The sequence below is a fragment of the Arachis hypogaea genome, chromosome 8 (assembly GCF_003086295.3).
Source record: "Arachis hypogaea cultivar Tifrunner chromosome 8, arahy.Tifrunner.gnm2.J5K5, whole genome shotgun sequence".
NCBI classification, from domain to species: domain Eukaryota; kingdom Viridiplantae; phylum Streptophyta; class Magnoliopsida; order Fabales; family Fabaceae; genus Arachis; species Arachis hypogaea.
In genome coordinates, this window is record NC_092043.1 from 10,097,388 (window position 1) to 10,119,501 (window position 22,114).

Below are 22,114 nucleotides of genomic sequence, written 5' to 3' on the forward strand. Positions count from 1 at the left end.
ATGGCGGACGAACAATTTGAGGACAGACACACTGCATTTGAGTCTGAGCTAGAACCTTGTAACGACGACCGATCCCTTGTGATAACCCCACGACAAGAAGGGACAAGTAATCCCAATGAGGAAGGAACATCACGAAATTCTCAAAATCGATGACTACGGTCAGAGGTACATCCACCTGAGAATGAAGAGTCTCCACACCTAACCGAGATCATGGGAGTCGTATATAGACATCAAGGCCGGTTAGAGCAACTCGAACAACAGATCGAGCGACAAAGAGAAGCCAAAAGAGATATGCGAAATGAGGTATGATGCAGAAGGGAACTTGAGAAAAAACTTCTAAAATTAGAAGCTGATCTACGAAATTGGACTAACAATGCTGAACGAGAAGAAAGCCCTTTTGGGGAAGAGGATCCGTTCATAGAAGAGATCATGCAGGCTAGGGTTCCAAGAAATTTTAAAAGCCCCGACATAGATCTCTATGATGGCACGACCGACCCAATACATCATTTCAACAATTTTAAAAGTAGGATGTGTCTGACCGACGCGTTTGATGCGACTCGTTGCAAGGCCTTTTCTAACAATATTAACCAAAGCAGCAATGAAGTGGTTCAATAGCCTACCCCCTAGGTTGGTGACTTGCTTTGATGACCAGCAAAGATGTTTCTTACCTGATTTTTAATTCAGAAGGACAAAGTCAAACATTCTCCAAGTCTCTTAGGAGTAAAACAAGAAGTCGGAGAGACTCTCTGAGCTTATATGGAAAGGTTCAATAAATCCTGTTTAAAAATACAGAATTTGCCTCCCGAAGTAGTAATAATGGGATTAGTTAATGGTTTTAGAGAAGGGTCATTTTCTCAATCCATATCAAAGCGGCATCCGACCTTTTTATATGAAGTACAAGAGCGGGCAAATAAGTATATCAACATGGAAAAAAAATTTTCGACTTAGAGATCCATCTCCAAGACCGAACTCAACCTACCAAGCTCAGGATGAGGATAAGGAGACAAAGAAAAAAAGAGAAATACAGATCAGAGAAGTCTCGGAGATACCACAACTACACCCCACTATGAGTTTCTCTTGTTAATATCTACAGGGAGATCTGTCACACTGAAAAATTTCTGCCTCCTTGCTCCACATTAAGCACAAAAAGGCTGAAAGTCAGACGAAATACTGTGAGTATCACAAACTATATGGGCATTTTATCAATGATTGTTACAATCTGAAAAACGTTATAGAAACGTTAGCCAGAGAAGGTCGGTTAAACAAATACCTCGCAGAAAGATCAGATGACCCAGGGAAAAGGAAGAGAGGTGATGAAGATGGAGGTCGACGAAATCAGCCACTACAAACCCCTGATAGGCACATACACATGATAAACGGAGGATTTGCAGGAGGAGAAATTGCTAAGTCCTCATGCAAAAAATATCTTAAGGAGGTATATCAAGTCGGGGAAGACTTCAGAGTTTCTGATTTACCCACAATCTCATTCACTAAAGAAGATGCACAAGGGGTGACACCTGATCACACCGATCCCGTGGTAATTACCATGATCCTTGCTAATGCAAACCTCCACAGAACTTTTGTGGATCAAGGAAGTTCGGCCGACATATTATTCAAGCCCGCTTTTGATAAACTCGGGTTAGAAGAAAAGGAACTGAATGCCTATCCACACACTCTTTTTGGGTTAGGAGACACATCAATTTTACCTCTTAGTTTCATTTCGTTGTACACCACTTTTGGTAAAGGTATGAAATCAAGAACCTTAAGCATTGACTACATTGTGGTCGACGTGGCGTCAGCCTACAATACCTTGATAGGTCGAACCACCTTGAACCGACTAGCCACAGTCGTTTCTACACCTCACCTATGCATGAAGTTCTCAACTGTAGAAGGAATTGCCACTATAAAAGAAGATCAGAAGTTAGTAAGAAAGTGTTACAATGAAAGTCTCAACTTAAAGGGCAATACCAAAGATAAGGAAGTCAACACTATTGAGCTTGGTGATGTCCGAGTATGAGAACAGCTGCATCCACAACCTGAAGGGAAGGTCAAAATGGTTCAAAATAGATATCAAGCAGAAAAGACAACGAGTATAGGAACCAACTTGGATGAAAAATTAAAGGTAAATCTCGTTGATCTCTTACAAAGAAACTCCGATCTCTTTGCCTGGAAAGCATCCGATATGCCTGACATAGACCCTGACCTCATGTGTCACAAGCTCGCCGTTTACCTAGCTCCCGACTTGTTCAACAAAAGCGGCGGAAGCTCGGTCCCGAAAGAACACAAGTCGTAGAAGAACAAGTACAAGCTTTACTAGAAGCCGGGTTTATAAGGGAGGTAAAATACCCTTTGTGGTTGGCCAATGTGGTCCTTGTGAAAAAGCAAAACGGGAAATGGAGAACATGTATTGATTACACTGACCTCAACAAAGTTTGTCCAAAGGATCCATATCCTCTTTCCAGCATCAATGCATTGGTTGACCCAGCTTCAATATATAGATATCTATCCTTCATGGGTGCATATTCGGGATACAATCAAATCCCAATGTATAAGTCAGATCAAGAGAATACCTCTTTCATCATATATCAACAATCGATGAACAAGATGTTTTCATCGCACCTTAGAAAATTGATAGAGGTATATGTGGATGACATGCTCGTAAAAACCAGAGATGACTTCAGCCTCTTATCCGACTTAGCTGAAGTATTTACCACAATAAGGAAGCATAAGATGAGACTAAATCCTTCAAAGTGCATCTTTGCAGTAGAGGCTAGAAAGTTCTTAGCCTTCATGCTCACTCAAAGAGGTATTGAGGCCAATCCAGACAAATGTACAATAATATTAGAGATAAAAAGCTCGACTTGCCTCAAAGAAGTCCAACAACTAAATGGAAGGTTGGCAGCTTTATCCAGATTCCTAGTAGGATCAGCCTTGAAGTCTTTACCCTTATTTTCAATACTTTAAAAAGGGAACCAAATTGAATGGACTCAGGAATTCGAGCATGCCTTCCAAAACTTTAAAATCTTTTTGAGGCAACCTCCAATCGTTACCTGACCTATTTTTGGGGAAGAGATAATTCTTTACCTAGCAATTGCAAGCGGGCTATAGCCTCAGCATTAGTTTGAGAAGACGACCACGAACAATAACCTATCTACTTTATTAGCAAAACTCTTCAGGGGGTAAAACTAAACTATCAAAAGATAGAGAATTTCACATATGCCTTTATCATCACTTCCAAAAAGCTCCAACCTTATTTTCAAGCTCACACTATAAAAGTCCAAACTAACCAACTCATGAAGCATATTCTACAGAAGACGGACATTGCAGGAAGGATGCTACAATGTGCCAAAGAACTGTCCGAATTTGACTTAAGGTATGAAACTCGAATACCAATCAAATTCCAGTATCTGGCCGATTTTGTTGCCAAATACACTGAAGCCCAGGAAAGTCTTACAACCTAGAATATATATGTAGATGGATCATCCAATAAAGTTGGAAGTGGAGCAGGAGTGATTCTGGAGAATGAAGAAGGAACTTGGGTTGAACTCTCACTAAAGTTTAATTTTGCTACTTCTAACAATCAAGCAAAATATGAAGCCCTACTTGCTGGCATAAAGCTGGCCAAGGAGGTCAGGATGGAAAGTTTTATCATGTTTAGTGACTCTTAAGTGATAACCTCCCAAGTCAATGGGACTTATCAGGTTAAAGATCCCAACATGAAGAAGTACTTGAAAGAAGCACGTAAATATTTAGCTCAATTCTCGAAGATAGAGGTTAAACATATAGCTCAAAAATCCAACATACGAGCTAACGCCCTTTCTAAACTAGCCAGTACCAAGACAGGGGGCAACAATAAAAGCTTGACCTAGGAAACTCTCCACACACCATCACTAGTAAAGGAAGATGAAAAATCGGATACAATGGCCATATCCAATCAAAGCCTAGGATGGATGACCCCTATAATCGAATATCTTAAATTCGATATCATTCTTGGAGAAGAAAGGGAAGCAATGAGGCTCATAAGGGAAGCACAAAATTATATCCTGGTCCACAATATTCTCTATAAAAGAGGAGTATTTACACCTCTATTGAAGTGTGTCACAACCTCCAAGACTAAGGAAGTCTTAAAATAAGTTCATAATGACATATGTGAAAATTACTTAGAAGCAAGTTCACTAGCTAAAAAAGTGATCCAAGTCGGCTTCTTTTGGCCAACCTTGTAAAAGGAGGCGACCGACTTCGTCAAAAAATGTCCTCCTTGTCAAAAGCATGCTAACTTTCATTTAGCACCTCCGGAGGAACTTATCAGCATCATCTCACCTTGTCCATTTGCAAAATGGAGTCTTGACCTTCTCGGTCCATTTTCAAAGGTACCCGGGTAGGTAAAGTACCTTATAGTTGGGATTGATTATTTTACCAAGTGGATTGAAGCAGAACTCTTGGCAACCATCACAGCCCAAAGAACATTGTTACCCGATTTGGAGTCCCACACTCCATTACCACAGATAATGGAACTCATTTCACCAACTCAGCTTTCAAAATTTTAGTGGCAAACCTGAAAATCAAGCATCAGTTCACATCGGTAGAACACCTCCAAGCCAATGGACAAGCAGAAGCTACGAATAAAGTCGTACTGGCCGAGCTTAAACGCCGGCTACAAGACGCTAAGGGAGCATGGGTAGATGAGCTCTCTCAAGTCTTGTGGGCATATCGGACAACTCTCCACTCAACAATTAGGGATTCACCTTTCTGACTTGCTTACAGCATAGAAGCCATGATTCCTGTGGAAATCACTGAAAAATCTCCAAGAGTTAGATTCTATGATGAAGTGATAAATATCCAAGCACAAAAGGAAGAACTTGACCTTCTCCCAGAAGTTCGAGAACAAGCTCAGGTAAAAGAGGAAGCATTGAAGCAAAGGATGGCCTTGAGGTACAAGAAGAAAGTCATCAGAAGAAGCTTCGCCACAAACAACCTCATACTAATCCGAAATGACATCGGAGTTCAGAAGTCAAGCAAGGAAAAGCTGGTTGCAAATTGGAAAGGACTTTATAAGGTTATTGAAGTCTTAGGAAAAGGTTTCTATAAAGTGTCCGACCTAAAGGGCAACGAGCTCCCAAGGTCGTGGCACGCATGTAACTTGAAGAGGTACTACAGTTAGAAAGCGCACCTTGCTCTTTGGTGTACTCTTTTTCCCAACTTCGTGGTTTTTTCTCGAAAAAAGTTTTCTTGAAGGGAGTTTTAACGAGGCACTATAGCAAGGGCTAAGGGTAGAAGGAGAAATCCTTAGTAGCAAGAAAACTTATGTGAATCTTTTCCTTTTATTAATGATAATTCATTTTATACCAATTTTTCCATCCAAACGCATTAAGTTAAGCTCGAAAAATCGCAAAAATTATTGCCCGACCTGAGTGGTCAGCAAGATGAAACGACGAGGTGCAAATTAGTGTAAGAAGTTATGTAAGCAGTTTATGTAACAGCCTACCACACAAAGCCTTACTCTATAGTCGTAACCATTAGATTCATTAATCATAACACTTTGTTCAAATCCTCAAGCTTAGATTCATTAACCCTAATTCTCTGTTAGTTTATTAATTCTATTCTCTCATGAGCGGGATAGAACTATCATCCTCACCGTGGGCCGAGCGAACCACCATCCCCGCATCCATGTCATCTGGTTCAACCAAGTATTTTTCCGGGATAATTTAATTTAATGCTTTCAATATATTCTCACTCATTTCAGAACCTAAAAACTATTTTTGGACCTTAAACAGGGGTTGCAGAGGTGAAAAAGCATATTGGATAGGAAAAAATAATTAAAATAAATATCTTTTGAAAAACAGGACAATCGTGCGTACGCATGCCTTGTGCGTATGCACGAGTTCACCTTTGCACGTACGTGTGAAAATGCGCACAAAAAGTTCATTTCTGAAATGCAAGTTGTGCGTACGTAGGACTTGGCTTTTGTGTGTATGCATGATATGCACACGAAACCATTTCACTTCTGTAACACCCATCATGCGTACACATGGGCGTGCGTATGCATGACCCCAGTTTTTGTAACTCCTACAGAATTCAATTTTTAACATCAATTATTAATCATTTGTAACTTCTTATACAAAATTCCATTTTCTTTTATTCTTAAACAGATTTAAATCTCCTGTCATCACCGTTAATTTAAGATAAATTTCATTAAAATTCGAACTCCAAGCGCCAAGTTATGACCCATCGAAATCGGTTAAAAACTACAATTTACCAATTTTAACATAATGCTCATTACGAATCTTCTGAATTCATTACATTCCATTACCACCCAAAGCCAATTTTAGGCATCACCTTTATACAAATACCAATTTCAATTCATTCCTTAGCCATTTAAAATCTAATTAACCAATCCAATCCATCAAAGACCTAACTTCGATTGAATTAGTCATTTCCTAAGTTTTTTTTATCCAAATTATTACCAACAATACATTTATTCAATCAAATCTCATCAATTCCACAACTAATCACAACATGGCAATTATCCAACTTACCATAACTTACCAAATAGGGGATACCTCACCTTGTAAATTTCGTAAAATTAGAGAATAATTAACTAATAAATTAAATTTTAATAAAAGAAATTAGAAATGTAAATTTTATATTAAAATATGATAGAGCTAATTAAAACAAGAATTTTGACATTAATTAAAATATGATCGCCGTACCGTTTGCGGCTACGTATCCGTGGTGCCGAGCTCTACAAATCCTGATATTTATATTGGTATGGAACTTCTATTTTTATTCTCAGCCTCCATTTTCCCAAATTTTCAAAAATTATATGGAGTGGTGTTGAGATTTTGATTCTTTGATGTTATAGAATCCGATTAGTTTGAGGAAAATATTCACTCTTGCTTATATGGCGCTTGGGTAAGGTGAAAATTCTAGAACCTTAGCTAATTCAATTGAGTATGTTAGGTATTGAATTTTGGGTATGTATGTGTGATATATGTGAATTAGATTTGTATATATGTAAATTGGAGTTTGATTGTATACATTGGAGGCTTGGTGGATTTTGGGTGTCATTGCTTTGGAGATTTTGGACCTTTGGGGCTGTGTTTGGTGCCTTAGTGGTGTCTCGGGTTATACGTGAAAATCGGCCAAGGTATAGTTTAGGTTTCTCGTATTTAATATATAATGTCTTGTGAAAACTTAGGTTAGAGAACCATAGGATAGGTTAGAAGAATTAAATACGTTGAATGCTTAGCACTTGTCATAATGATTGATGATATGGAATGAGCATGTGTTGGTGATCATTGTTGTGATGGGAATAGAATTCTAAAAGGGTGATTTAATAATGATTGATATGTTGATGATGTTGATTATGCATATAGGATGAATTGTTAATAACCTTGTTGATGGAAGTGAGAAATTTAGGTGTGAAATTGTCTAATATTGAAGCATGATTGATTGTGGTATGATGAAGGGATTGTAGTGCTGTGTTGGTATGCTATGATATGTTGTTGTGTTGAATATATGTATAGGAGGTTGGATTTGATGTTGGGTTTTAATAAAACTTGAGGTTTGAGGTTTTTGTGTAAAATTGATTTTTAGTCGAATTTCGGCGAGCCATAACTTGGCTTCCAAACCCCCAAATTGTTTCAAATGGTCCGTGAAGTTTACACCGTTCGAAGAACAGATGAAAAATATTTTAAAATGAGAAAGTTATGCATCTCAGAAGTTCGGTATGTAAAATTGAAATTCTGTAGACTTAGCCATTTCTGATCAATCTGCAGTGTATGCGTACGCATACCCCTCATTCACAAAGGGTCGTTTATGTCCAGCGTACATGTGTATGTGGACAAGGCAATGCGTACACAAAACGGGCTAAAATGCACTCCCACGCGTACGCGTGACCCCACGTTTTCCAAAAAAAATGCATGCCCACGCGTATGCGAGGCCCACGCATACGCATGACCCCTGTTTTAAGCAAATGAGATTTTAGTGTTTTAAATATGATTTTAAACTTCTAAGCCTCTATTTTCATTCTTTTAACCCTAGATCTTAATAGTAAGCCCGGTAACAAGATGGAGTTATGAAATGGTGGTAACTTGGGGGTGAAGCAGGGTTGGAAAATTAATGAATTATAAATGGAAATGTGAATACTTGGAGTGTATGTGGTGCCATGGCTTTAATGATTGATTGTGCAACGATTATGAATATTTATGTGGCTTATACACTCAATTTTATCTGAGATACGAGTTTTCTTGGGTAAAGTACCGTGGCTTGCCACCACGTGTTCCACGTGGCTATGCATAGACTCTTGGGGATGCGCGTCGGGGGACAGTCCAGGGTTTAGCAGCCGAACTTGTCGGGTTGGCTTGATAACCAACATATGAGACTCATCAGTCATAGGACAGGCATACATCATGTGCATATTATTTGAATTGCTTTCTTGAGCATTAATTGGGAATGCCTAATTCATTATAATATGCTAATTGTTATACTTGCTATCTGTATTACCTGTATTCTACCTGTGTTTGCCATTGTTTGCTTGTATGTCTGTGCAATTTCACCGGAGATGGAGGTACGGAGGAAAAGTGGAAAGATTTAGTGTTTAAGCTAAGTTTTAGGCAGGTTTAGGAATCCTTAGAAGACAACCCGTTTATGGTTTTTATTTAGTCCTTTAAGTTTCATAATCTGAGTATCGGTGTTCTAGGATTGCCTCTGGCATTTTCAGGACCTTATATCTTATGTACATGGCACCTTTACCATGCTGAGAACTCCTGGTTCTCATCCCATACAATATTATTGTTTTTCATATACAGGTCGAGAGGCACTTCGATAGGCGTCTGGAGTTCTGCAGCGAAGTGACCATTTTGGGACTTTACTTTTGATCTTTTGTTATATATGTATAGACTCTCCTCATGTATATACTTGTTTTACTTTTGTACCTCTTAGAGGTGTATGGAGAGCTAGAACTTTATGTATGTATTTTGGGATTGTGGGTTATGTATATGTATGTAAATATTCTCCGGCCAATCTTAACTTTGCAGGCTGAGTTAGGAGCTTGTTATTTTGTACTCTTAACCTTCTGTTCTTACTTTCTCTCTCTCTCTATATATATTTGTGAACTCTAGCTTTCTTCGTACGCAAGTAATCCTTAATCTTGAGTGCTGCGCTTTTAATTTTACGATTTTGTTTTACCTATTCTTCAAGGCTCTTAGTATACTACCTTCTTTCGACTATTATACGTATATATGTTTCATTTTAGAGGTTGTAATATCACACCACCTCTATTTTACGACTTAAGCATAAAGCTCATTGTGGTAGGATGCTACACACCCAATCACGGCCTGCAGCCCAATTTTCACACACATCGCCATAATAGGCAATAAATCGACAATCTCATATCCAATTTCAATTCAAACTAATACATATTTCACACCAAGAATTCAATGTATGAAATCATACTAACACATAATTCATCATCAACATACACCATTTTCTATTCAATCTTATCCTAGGGGCAATTAACCTCGGCATTCACATAATGTTACATACTGCCTATCCGAAACCAAAACCCGTACCTGTAAATGGTGGTTCATACAACACTTGGCTTTCCTCTGGGCAACTCCAATGTCCACCAATTCTCAGTTTTTGATCTGCAACTCAACCCCACACCAAATCAACTCAACAAGCCAAGCTAATCCATAAATCTTGTCACAACAATCAATTTAACATTCACACTAGGATTTTACTTGAAATTAGGGATAATTAAAGGGATTAAGCTTCCTTACCTCAACCAACTTAAAAGTAGGATAGAACCCACCAAGAACACAAGTTAGAAAACTCCTTAACATCAAAATCACAAAAAATTCTTAATACCCAAGCTCAAAACACAAATTCAGACTTGAATGAAAAACTAAAGCTGGGATTTCTAGTTACTTACCAAAGTAATTAGAGAGAATTGAAGAAGATGAGGAGAGCGGCACGTGGCTACAAATGGCTCGTCAATTGGAGCTACGGTTTGAAAGTTATATGCGATTGAAGATGGTGATGAATAGTGAAAGTTTAGGGCAAGCTCTTCCATCTCTCTTCTCTTCTTCCACCCGTGGAACTCTCAATGAAAAAGGGAGAATGGCTGAATTCACTAAGTTATGAGAGTTATATATGTGTAGGCTTGGACTTTGGGTCCAGCATGGGTCCGTTTGTGATTTTTGACTTGTTTAGTCCAACTTTGGGCGAAAACCTTTAAGATAAGTGTTTGTGATTTTGTTTTAAATATTTTTCTTGTTATTTTTACGGTTTTAGCTTTCTCACTTGCAATACCGGACAAATTTAAGTCGGTACATTTAATTTTAATGCCAATACACGTTTTTCCACAATTTCATATTTTTGCGTTCAAAATTATTTCCTAAGTTAAATTCTCATTGACAATTCTCCAAATTGTAAATCTAACCCCTTTTTGCTCCTAATTAGTTTATTAATTAATTATTAACTAATCATTTGTCATTTACCTGGATCTTACATCCTACCCACTTTAATCGAAATTTTGTCCTCAAAATTTAACCTCCTATAGCAGAATGGGGATAATCCTTCCATCCCAGCTTGACTATAAGCCACTTTCACCAATGAAACTCCCTTTCCACAGAGCGTTTCGCTCCTAACACCATCAATTATAGTTGAGGTTCACTTTAAAAGTTCAAGCTTTTATCCTACATCTTCATCCATGCTCAAACCTAATTAACTTATCAAGGTAGCTCATTCAGCAAAATTCTACCATATCGAGGCTCCCACATGCTTTCGCTGCATCACTCTGATGGTTAGCCACCAAGAACCTAACTATTCATCTATGTTACTAAAATATCTCTTTGTTTCAATAACTTAAAGCCATTGATTGATAATGCATTTGAAAATTATGATTTTTACAACTCAATCATATGATATAAATCAATGCCATGCTCCAATATCATACAAAGCAGTTAAAGTTCGGTTATTCTTATCAATTTCACAATTACCTTGACCTAGTTGTTGTGATCGACCTGTATCCTGAGTCCTCCGATGTGGACAATTCTAGGACATATGCCCCGGTAACCCGCACTTAAAGCATAGACATGACCTGGTCCTGCACTGCCTGTTTAGGTGATGGTCCCTATAACGTCGACATGCCAACACATCTGAATAAGCCTTTGCCTGCTTTCCTTTACCATTTTTCAAGCGGTTGTTGTTCCTTCCATAATTATTCTGATGTTGGGGGTGTAGTTGCATGCATCCACTTCTCTTGAATTCTTGGCCCCTTGCGGCATAACTATTACCTTGATCCTTTTCACAGAATTTCCTACAGTCACCCCTTTCCATCATAGTCTTCCTCGAGCACTCTTCCACCACTCGGCTCTTATTAACTAGCTCAAAAAATCTCCTGATCTCCATTGGGACCACAGTACTCATAATGTCACTCCGTAGTCCACCCTCGTACTTAATGCCCTTTCACTCCTTATAATCCTCTGGAGCACCTTGGCAAATCTTCAAAAATTGGCATAGCTCCTTAAACTTATTGGTGTATTCAGCCACAATCATGGATCCTTGCTTCAGTTGCAATAGTTCTAACTCCTTTGCCGCCCTAACTGAGTTTGAAAAGTACTTCTTATAGAACTCCACCCGAAAGGAATCCCAAGTGATCACAACATCACCTTGCTACAGTCAACGACGAGATCCTTGCCACCAGAATTGAGCTTCTCCTTCCAACCGGTACGTGGCAAACTTCACCTACTGATTCTCTGGCACATGCTGAACTTGCAGCGCTCTTTCCATGGCCTGAAACCAGTTATCCGTCTCAGTAGGGTTGGTCATACCCCTGAAGGTTGGTGGATTCACCTTAAAAAAAGTGGCCAAGGTCATCGACCCTCCATTCGAACCATTGGATCCACCTCTATTTTCATTCCCAGCATGCTATCCCAATACTTTAGCAGTAGCTTGCATAGCAGCGGCCATATTCTCCAAAATAGCCATAAAGTCAACTAGATTATTTGTCGGTCCAGGTCCCGCATTTCCTCTCTGTCCACGTCCATGAGACGACATTTGGATCCTATTCACAGCAAACAATCGTTATCAAGGTGATTAGTTTCAATATCTTAAGTCTGGTGCTTCAAAGTCCCAAAATCATGCTCATAAAAAATTATGCTATATATATATATATCAGTCAGATATCCTACATAGCACATAAACACAATCCAGAGTATGCTTAGAAGCATAGTCAATCCATCCCTTAAGCTCTACGAGAATGAACTGCTCTGATACCATAATGTAACACTTTACCACACAAAGCCTTAGGCTATAGTCGTAAATTAGAGGCGGTGAGGCATTACGATGCCTAAAAGCAAAATACATACACATATTCGAAAAATAGTAATATAGCTAGGAGCCTGTGAAGAAAGAATAACAAAACAAGAAGCGCCTCTCACACGAAACGTTAAGGATATACAGTGTCAATATACAGAAATGAAAGAAATATATATATATATATATATATATATATATATATATATATATTATTCAAAAGGAGATACATAGCAAATACTAGTCTCGACCTGCGAAGACAAGACCGGCTAGGAAGTATTACAAACCAAAAGTATACTTAAAATAGAATGATGTTTCTCCAAAGTAAAACCTCTAAGAGGGATACACAATTACTTATACAAAAGTGGAGAACAATTATACTAGATATAAAATGTAAAAGAGTCTTTGTTTTCCAAAGTGAGTCCAGCACGCTCAACGAGGTGTGTCATGTCCTGCATCTGAAAACAACAAAATTCGACAACGGGTGAGAACCTGAAGGTTCCTAGTAAGGTAATAATTTCAAATAAAGACTATGTAAAAAGATATGAACCTGCTAGACAATCCTATACTCCAATCAACATAAGGTCCAATCCTATGGTTTTGTTAAACCAAACAGGAAAAGCAGACTAAATCTCAGCCATTTTTAGTGATCTCTAAATCTCAGTTCTTCCTAATAAAAGTTATCATCTCTCTCTATATCATAATTGTCCAAATTTAGTAATTCTATATCAAAATGCAGTCCCAATGGTATCGATTCATTCTCAATGTTGAGCCTCAACCTCTTAAATTTTCAATTCGTGTCCAATGATTAGTTCAGTAGTAGCAACTACAAGTAAAGCAATTCAACCACAATTAATAAACCACATCACATCAAAAACAACCCTCAGTGTCACCATCTTCAGTATAAGGGATATCTCAGTTGTTCAAACACATACAAAAAATATAAAGAATACACAAATATAGAGAACAGATAAAGCAATTAGCTCAAATAACATATAGATACAATTATTCAACAAGGCAAGCTACATATAAGATGCATACCCAATCAATACACACAAATGTAAATGATGCATGCCTGTTCTACTGGCCGTGAGCTCACGTGTAGGTTATAATGCCAGACCCAACACATCTGATAGTTAACCCGGACATAGAACACCATATCACGGAGCAAGTAGGACTAACCGTAATCCTTGCGTCTATCTATACAGGTGCTTCACGCCGTAACCCAGATGCAAGTGAGAGAATGTCACAACCCTTATATCTACCCAGGCAGGTACCTTTCACCACAATTCTGGATGCAAGTGGGACAATGTCACAACCTTTACATCTATCCAGACAGGTGTCTTTCACCATAATCCTAGATGTAAATGGGACAACGCCACAACCCTTAAATCTACCTAGGTATCTCAAGTTTCATTCCATAGCAAGTGGGACTAAGCCACAATCCTTGTGTCCACCTAGGTGTCTTAAGTCTCAACCCGGAACAACTGTGAGAAGCCACAATCTTTACATTATCTATCCAGGTACAGGTGTCTCACAATTCAAGTCGTTATTGGGGAATGACTTATTACATTCATCATATCTACCCCCAACATCAAATATAATCATTATTAATCATAAACATGCAAGCAGAATAAACTTCCGTCCTTGCCATTTCAATCATTCAGGCCATAATCAATCAACGTTAATTGTCTTTAATCAATTTCCTAACCATTAGATTCATTAATCATAACCATTTGTTCAAATCCTCAAGTTTAGACTCATTAACCCCAATTCTCTATCAATTTATGAGTTTCATTCTCTCGTGAGCGGGATAGTACCACCATCCTCATCGCGGACGGGACAAATCACCATCCTTGCAACCATGTCATCCGGTTCAACCAAGCATTTTTTCAGGAATAATTCAATTAAATGCCTTCAATATATTCGCACTCATTCCAGAGCGTAAAAACTAGTTTTTGGACCATAAACAAGGGGTTACAGAGGTGAAAAATCAGATTGGATAGGCAAAAAATAGTTAAAATCAACATTTTCTAAAAAATAGAACAGTCGTGCGTATGCACGAGTTCACCGTTGCACGTACACACGGAAGCGCGCACAAAATTATTCAATTCTGAAATACAAGTCGTGCGTACGCATGGATCATGCGTACGCATGACTTGGCTTTTGTGCGTATGCATGGTATGCGCACAAAACCATTTCACTTCTGTAACACCCCTCATGCGTACACATGACCCCTGTTTTTGCAACTTCTAAAGAATTCAATTTTTAACATCAATTTTTAATTATTCATAACTTTTTCTACAAAATTTTGTTTCCTCTCATTCTTAAACCTATTTAAAGCTCTCGTCGTCACCTTTAATTTAAGATAAATTTTATTAAAATCCGAATTCTGAGTGCCAAGTTATGGCCCGTTGAATTTAGTTAAAAAATACAATTTATCAATTTCAACATAATGCTCATTTACCAATTTTCTCAATTCATTACATTCCAATACCACCCAAAGCCAATTCTAGGCATCACCTTTACACAACTACCAATTTCAATTCATTCCTTAGCCATTTAAAATCTAATTAACCAATCCAATCCATTAAAGACCTAACTATGATTCAATTAATCATTTCCTAAGTTTTTTTATCCAAATCATTAACAACAATGCACTTATTCAATCAAATCTCACCAATTCTACAACTAATCACAACATGGCAATTATCCAACTTACCATAACTTACCAAATACGGAATACCTCACCCTATCACGGCCTCCGGCCCAATTTTCACACATCGCCATAATAGGCAATAAATTCACAATTTCATATCCAATTTTGTTCAAACTAACACATATTATTCACCAAGCATTCAATGTACGAAATCATACTAACACATAATTCATCATCAACATACACCATTTTTCATTCAATCCTATCATAGGGGCAATTAACCTAGGCTTCTAGATGGTAGTTCCTCCAAAATTTGGCTTTTCTCTGGGAAGCTCCAACGTCCACCAAATTTCAATATTTGATCCGCAACTCAACCCCGCACCAAATCAACTCAACAAGCTAAGCTGATCTATATAATCTAATCACAACAATCAATTTAGCATTCACACTAGGTTTTACTTAAGATTAGGGATAATTGAAGGGATTAAGCTTTCTTACTTCATCCCACTCAAAAGTAGGATGGAACCCACCAAGAATACAAGTTAGAGAACTCCTATAACATCAAAATCAACAAAGTCCTCAATACCCAAGCTCAAAATGTGAATTCAAAATTGAATGAGAAAATGGAGCTGGGATTTCGAGTTACTAATCAACTAATCGAATAGAATTGAAGAGGATGAGAAGAGCGACAAGTGGTCGCAAACGACTCATCAATCGGAGCTACGATTTGGAAGTTATAAGCAATTGAAGATGGTGATGAATAGTAAAAGCTTAGGGCAAGCTCTTCCCGCTCTCTTCTCTTCATCCACCCATGGAGCTCTCAATGAAAAAGGGAGAATGGTTGAATTCACTAAGTTTTGAGGGTTATATATGTGTGGACTTGTGCTTTGGGTCCAACATGGGCCTTTTTGTGGTTTTTGGCTCGTTTGGCCCAACATTGTGCCAAAACCTTAAAGATAGTGTTTGGGCTTTTGTTTTAAATAGTTTTCTTGTTATTTTTATAGTTTTAGCTTTTTCACTCGTAGTACCAGACAAATTTAAGCAGGCACAGTTAATTTTAATGCTAGTATGCATTTTTCCACAATTTATCATATTTTTGCTTTCAAAATTATTTCCTAAGTTAAATTCTCATCGGCAATTCTCCAAATTGTAAATATCCATTTTCTAACCCCTTTTTGCTCCTAATTAGTTTATTAATTAATTATTAACTAACCATTTGTCATTTACTTGGGTTTTATAGTTCGTGGTCCGACCTTAAAAGAGTTGGACCTAAAATGAAACGCAAGAGTAACTTGATAAGCCTAACTACTTAAAGTCGGAGTGCAAACAATTAAGGAAAAACCATATTTAAATATGAAAAGTCCAAAAATGACCGACTTACTTCGTCGACGTCTTTCCCAACTTAATGAAAACAACATCAAGAGTTATCAAAACGACTTAATGGAAATTTCTACTGAGTCACAAAAAGCTAAAAGTTGTACCAACTAATGAAAGATGATTAACAACACAATCATTCATGCAAAACGCCACTATTAAAATAAGATTTTTAAACAGCAAAATAAAAGTTATTCAAACCATAACTATTACAAAATAATTGTTCATCAAAATACCCACAAACCGGATCATCCAAATACTTAGAAAATAAAGACTAAAGAGGAGGAATCTATTAGTTCGAAGTCATGTTGGAAGTGTCTTCGGGTTGCATGGAAGAGGTCTGAACAGTTTGAGGTTGAGAAGAGATGGGCTCATTTTCCATCCGGGTTAGAAAGCTCTGAGAGGCTCTCTCAACTCAGACTTCTAAGGTCTTCGGGTCAAGCATGAGAGTGTTTTCATCGTCTTCAGGCCCAGGGATAATCCTCCCATCAAATAGAATGTTATCAAGGATAATGAAAGAGAGATCCACCTTGGAAGCTACAACTCAGAATTGAGCCTTCAAATTCTCTACCATCTCATCCATTCCTTCAGCTATAGTCTCCTTCAGCTCTGCATATTTCTCCCTGGACTTGGCAATCTCATCCACCAAGTTAAGCTTCTCCCAAGAAGACTTTGGTATAATTATCCTTCACCTTCTTTTTTAAGCCCTCTGCCATGGCTAAGGTTTCCTCCGCCTGTTTTATTCTCTCCCGAGACTTTTCGAGGTCGGACAAAAGGAAATCCTTCTCACCCTCCAATTTCTTCTTTGTCTCCCTTAAGGATGCCACTTCAGCTTGAAGGTCAACCAAAGTACGCTGAGTGGCGCCAAAGGGAGTCTTCTCCGACTCTCTCAACAATGAAGCACACACCCTGGCCGCATGAATTCTACCTCGGGCAAGTACTTGAAGGTGGTTATTCACGAAGACATCATCCATACTAATAGAACTATTTGGAAGGATGTGTTTTTCGGCCCAAGTCACCGCATCAAAGGCCTGCTCATAGACACCCATTGATTCGGTAGTTTTTCATTTTTTAGACTTCGGCTCGGGATTAGGGGGTGGATGAAGAGTTGTTTGCTTTACCGAGTTAGAGGGAGGGGGAGTTTGTTGAAGAGTTAGGTCAGAAATTATTTTTACCGAGGCAGACGCTCCCGAGTCTGACTTGGAAAGGGAGGAGAGATCGGTAGATTCACTGGCTTCTTTTAGTTGGATATTTTGGACAATAGCGCGCTTCCTAGCTATCCGAAGAGTTTTCATAGCTGCCTTAAGAGCCATCTTATCTACACGATATGAAAGTCAAGTTAGATTAGCCATCCACAAAACAATCAACAAAAAGTGTCTACAAAAATTAAGTAAAGGCTACCTTGCTCGGACTGAAGTTGGCTTGGATTTCCTAAAATCTCTTGGTATCTAAATAAGGAGCTCGACCCTAACACTCCTGAAACAAAGCTACTACACTCCCTTCGACCTCATCTAAGTCATCCAAGTTATATTTTACTATTACAGGACTCTCCTCCCAATACAAAGGGGTTCATCTGTCTCATTCAGAAAGAAAGGTCGAGCACCCTCAATAGCACGAATCTTGAAAAAGTAATTTTTAAAAATCATGAAAGGAATCGTCAAAAATGATAAAGACCTTCCTCTCCTGAATAGCTCGGAAGGAGATCCAGCCTTGTCTTTTGGTGCTAAAAGATTTGTAAGGACAAAGAGATAAAAGAAGACCTTAAAAAAAGGAAGGACGTCAAGTTCCTAACAAAGAAGCTGGTAAATTTTTAAGAAACTCCACGAATTAGGATGAAGTCGGGAAGGGCAATGTTACAAACCCTAAGGACTTCAGACTCAAAATTGAAAAGGGAAGACTAACATCTAATTTCGGAAAAAACACACCCTCTCCTCAGGATCGGCAACTACAATCTCATAATTTCTCTCATCCTCCCAATTTAGACATATTCTATAATGCCTATGAAAGGTTTCAGTATAATTGTTATTAATACCCGAGACGTGAGTCAAAACAGATATATCTACCCAAATAAGGTCAGATGGGACTTTAAAAGACATATTGTGAATTATTGAACGAGACATAAAAGCTACACCTATAATACAACAAAAAAAATATAATAAGAGAGGTAAAACAACAAAATCTGAAGAAGTCGGGTTATCTTTAATATTACAGTTCCTACAACAATTGACTTTCAACGAAATCACATCAAAAATGGAACCAACTTCAGAGAAAACGGTGTTATTTGGGAGCAACACAAAAGAAAGCCTCATACTCAGATTCACAGTGATAGTAACAAATAAAGATTAGGTTTAAAGCAAAGTTTTCAAGACTAAACTCCATTTTTGAAAAACCAATAAAGCATTGCCAACACCAGTAAAAACAAAATCAAGAAATACCATCTAGAACGCAGAAGCAGAAACAAAAATTTAAAGGAATTAAAGCACCAACCTTAAAGAGAATGCAAAGAGAAAATGGTGTACAAAAACAGCAAGACACGTATGATCCAAAGCCCCCAATGTATGAAACAAGAATTCAAGATAAGAAAAATCTTGAAGAAGCAGCAGAGATTACAGTGAAGATCAAAAAGATTTTTTGAAATAAAGGAAAGGGTGAGTGCAAACGTTTCAAAGAAGAGAAAAAAAAAAGAGAAATGAGTTTGGATATTTATAAGACACTAAGGGCAAAAAAGTCATTTCACACCCCCTCATTAATAACATGCTCAGATCCCAAGGTAACTGCAAAAGTAACGTATGTTGATGCAATGTTTTGAATCTTGAAAAATACGTCGAGTACCCGACCTACCCCGGAAAGACGGCATACCCAACGTGGCCTAACTACATTCCAAAGATTAAATAAATCTACAAATGCTTGAGTCCGACCTCTTAAAAGCTCGGACTCCAATAGGATTACTATTCATACCCTGTTCCAAAAATAAGACCAGACCCAAAATGAATAAAGGCCCAAAAATGAATAAAGGCCCAACAAAAAATCCTGTTTCATCTTACCTACCCGACTTCATAGAGGTCGGACGCTGCGACTTAATTTTACTTACCTTAATAAGTAACTAATTCTTAAGATATCTTTCATTTATCTAAAAAGAGGATCTCAACAACTTTTCCAGAAAAAGGGATGGTTATCCACCATTAAAGGTGAAACTATACTAAAAGGTGATCATCTATTCTAATATAAATACACTGACAACCTCACAGATATATTCAAGACACAATCTACTAAAAATCTGCCTAAAGTCTTTGCAGGTAGTACCCCTACCTTCTCACGAAAAATTCAGACGACAGCACCTCGTTACCAGCACAAGTCAGACACTGTCTCAGAAAGAGTCTGGACCTCACGTTCAGACCCAAATCACCGTTTTAGATAACTTTTAGAACAATTATTAAATAAATTCTTATAATAAATACAAAACAAATATATTACAAATTTAAATTTTTTGGTATTTGCAATAATTTTTTTAATTTATAACTTTAACATGTATCATTAAAACATACGTAACTAAATTCTATTTATTTTTCTATACGTCTATACTTTAATATGTATGTAAGGAAATATAAAAAAGATTAATGTACAACTTTTTTTTTTCTCAAAAAACTCTTCATTATATAATCTTTAAAACAAATTATTATTTTTAGAATTTGAATCCAAAACTTCTTAGTTAAATTATGAGTTTTTTTCATCAGTAAATTTTGAGTTATTTGCCAAAATCATCTCAACTAATTTCATTTTTATTACTTTTACGTATTTAATAAATAAACATACATGTGGATGCACTAGGATATATAATTTGAATTATAAGAAAGTGAGCACTAAGTACATACTTAGATTTTGAATGAGAATATACGTAAGTATAAGATCTTGTTCAGTTAGGAACTAACTATTACATTTGGAAGAAAGTTAATTAAAGCCTAAAGGGTTGTTATCAAATAATAAATAATCAATTGGCAGCAAGTGCATTAGAAATTATAATCACGCATCATAATAACACCGACCAGCCAACGACTTTGCTAGGTTTGATGTGAAACTATTATATTGTTTATATCGCAAAACACAAACATTGAAAATGAAAAGCATCATTCACCGGCACAAGTTAGACACCCACACAAAGAAAAATATTTAGTAACAAAAAAAAATTAAATTAAAAATAATTAAAATTTATTTTATTTATTATTTATTAATTTTAATAATAATTAATAAATATTAAATAAGATAAATTTTGATTTCTTTTGTCTTTTTAATATTACTGAACACATATATCATCAAATTGAGATAATCTTTTTTAATTTAAGCTAAAAAAGTAACTGTGTTGCATTAAAAATATCATGGTAGAGGGACAATAATCTAAAATTATTTAATTTAATTTAATATTTATAATTATTCATTAATTACATCTAAGGATAATTAAAAAATGCAAAATAAAAAAAAAACTTTTGACTACCTTTGATTAATTTTTACTGTCTCGCAAACATTTTGGTATAAATATATATAGGTCTACACAATGAAGTCAACTCCTTTGTTTAAAACATCTAAGAGTTTAATTGTTGTCATTAGAAAATAATTCATAGTATTATCTAATTAGATATTTTAGTTTATAAGACTTAAATACAATTCTAATTATTATATATAAGACAGAAATTTAAATATGTAAGAATTTTTAAGTTAACAAGTGATTAAGCCAAATATTTTAATAATCTAAAACTGCGTAAGTAATTAAATATATCTATGCAATAAATTAGATAAAAACATATTTTCACAATATATATTATATATATATACATATTAAATCGAATTAAACTATCATTCTTTTTAGTTGCATAACTACCTGTACCTGAAAACTGTACCAGCATTTAGGGTTTCTATAATTATCTCGTTCTTGAGACCACCATCAATCTACTTACAGATGCATGATTTATTTATTTTTTAAAATCAGATTTGATAAATATTCTGCTTACCTCAAGTGCTTATATAATGTGAGCCGCAGCTTTGTTTTGATATATTTCTATAATTATAATTTGTCTTATTCGATAATGATGTTTGGAATATCAAATCAATTTTTTTTGGAAATTATAGAACTTTATTTAAAAAAAAATCTTAATATGTGTAATGGTGATCTGCTTAGATTATCAGTTAAGGGTTTAAGGTTGTTAATTGAATTTTTTTTACAGAAAATATAAAAATTTTAAATTCTTAATACATTTGTTATGTGTTTATTAAAAAAAATTAAAACTTCCACTAATAGTAACCTTAAATTATATCTTAGTTAATTTTAATAAGCAATTAAGTGTAGGCAAGCACGGCATTAATATATTTGAAGTAGACATTTAAGGCAAAGCCAAAAGTGATTACATTGATTACTTCTCAAGCTAAAGTAGTTAGTATAATTATTAGTGAAATTTACATTCTTTATTTCTGCTCCTTTTCCTGCCCAAAGTCAACTATTCATTGTGCTTAGTCTGCTTAAAATCCTTGTCTGTGAACACTATAGACTTGTTACTTATTAGTGAGGAACTCTAATAAAGAATAAATTAAAAAAAAAAAGGGTACATAACTTGTATAGGGCTGGCCAACAAGTATTCAACCTATCATAAGTTTTGTATAAAATATTTACTTTTAATATTTTTATTACACAATTATTTTAAATTTAAACAATATATTGTTTATTTTAAATATTCTAATCTAGGGCATTGCTTAAGAGTTTGCCACATGAAA

General features: G+C 36.4%; 1 protein-coding gene across 1 annotated transcript; it reads left to right on the top strand.

Moving 5' to 3' along the window:
- LOC140174653 (uncharacterized) lies at nt 1-2,017 on the top strand. The gene is made up of 2 exons (XM_072200141.1): nt 1-106; nt 1,236-2,017. The coding sequence occupies exons 1-2, from the start codon at nt 1-3 to the stop codon at nt 2,015-2,017; spliced, it is 888 nt and encodes a 295-aa protein (XP_072056242.1).
- The last annotated feature ends 20,097 nt before the right edge of the window (nt 2,018-22,114 follow it).

Excerpts from the sequence above, each read along its gene's own strand:
- LOC140174653 (XM_072200141.1), top strand. The coding sequence starts at position 1 with ATGGCGGACGAACAATTTGAGGACAGACACACTGCATTTGAGTCTGAG. Across the intron at positions 107-1,235 it reads CCCACGACAAGAAGGGACAA|AAACGTTAGCCAGAGAAGGT; the intron begins GTAATCCCAATG and ends AAAACGTTATAG.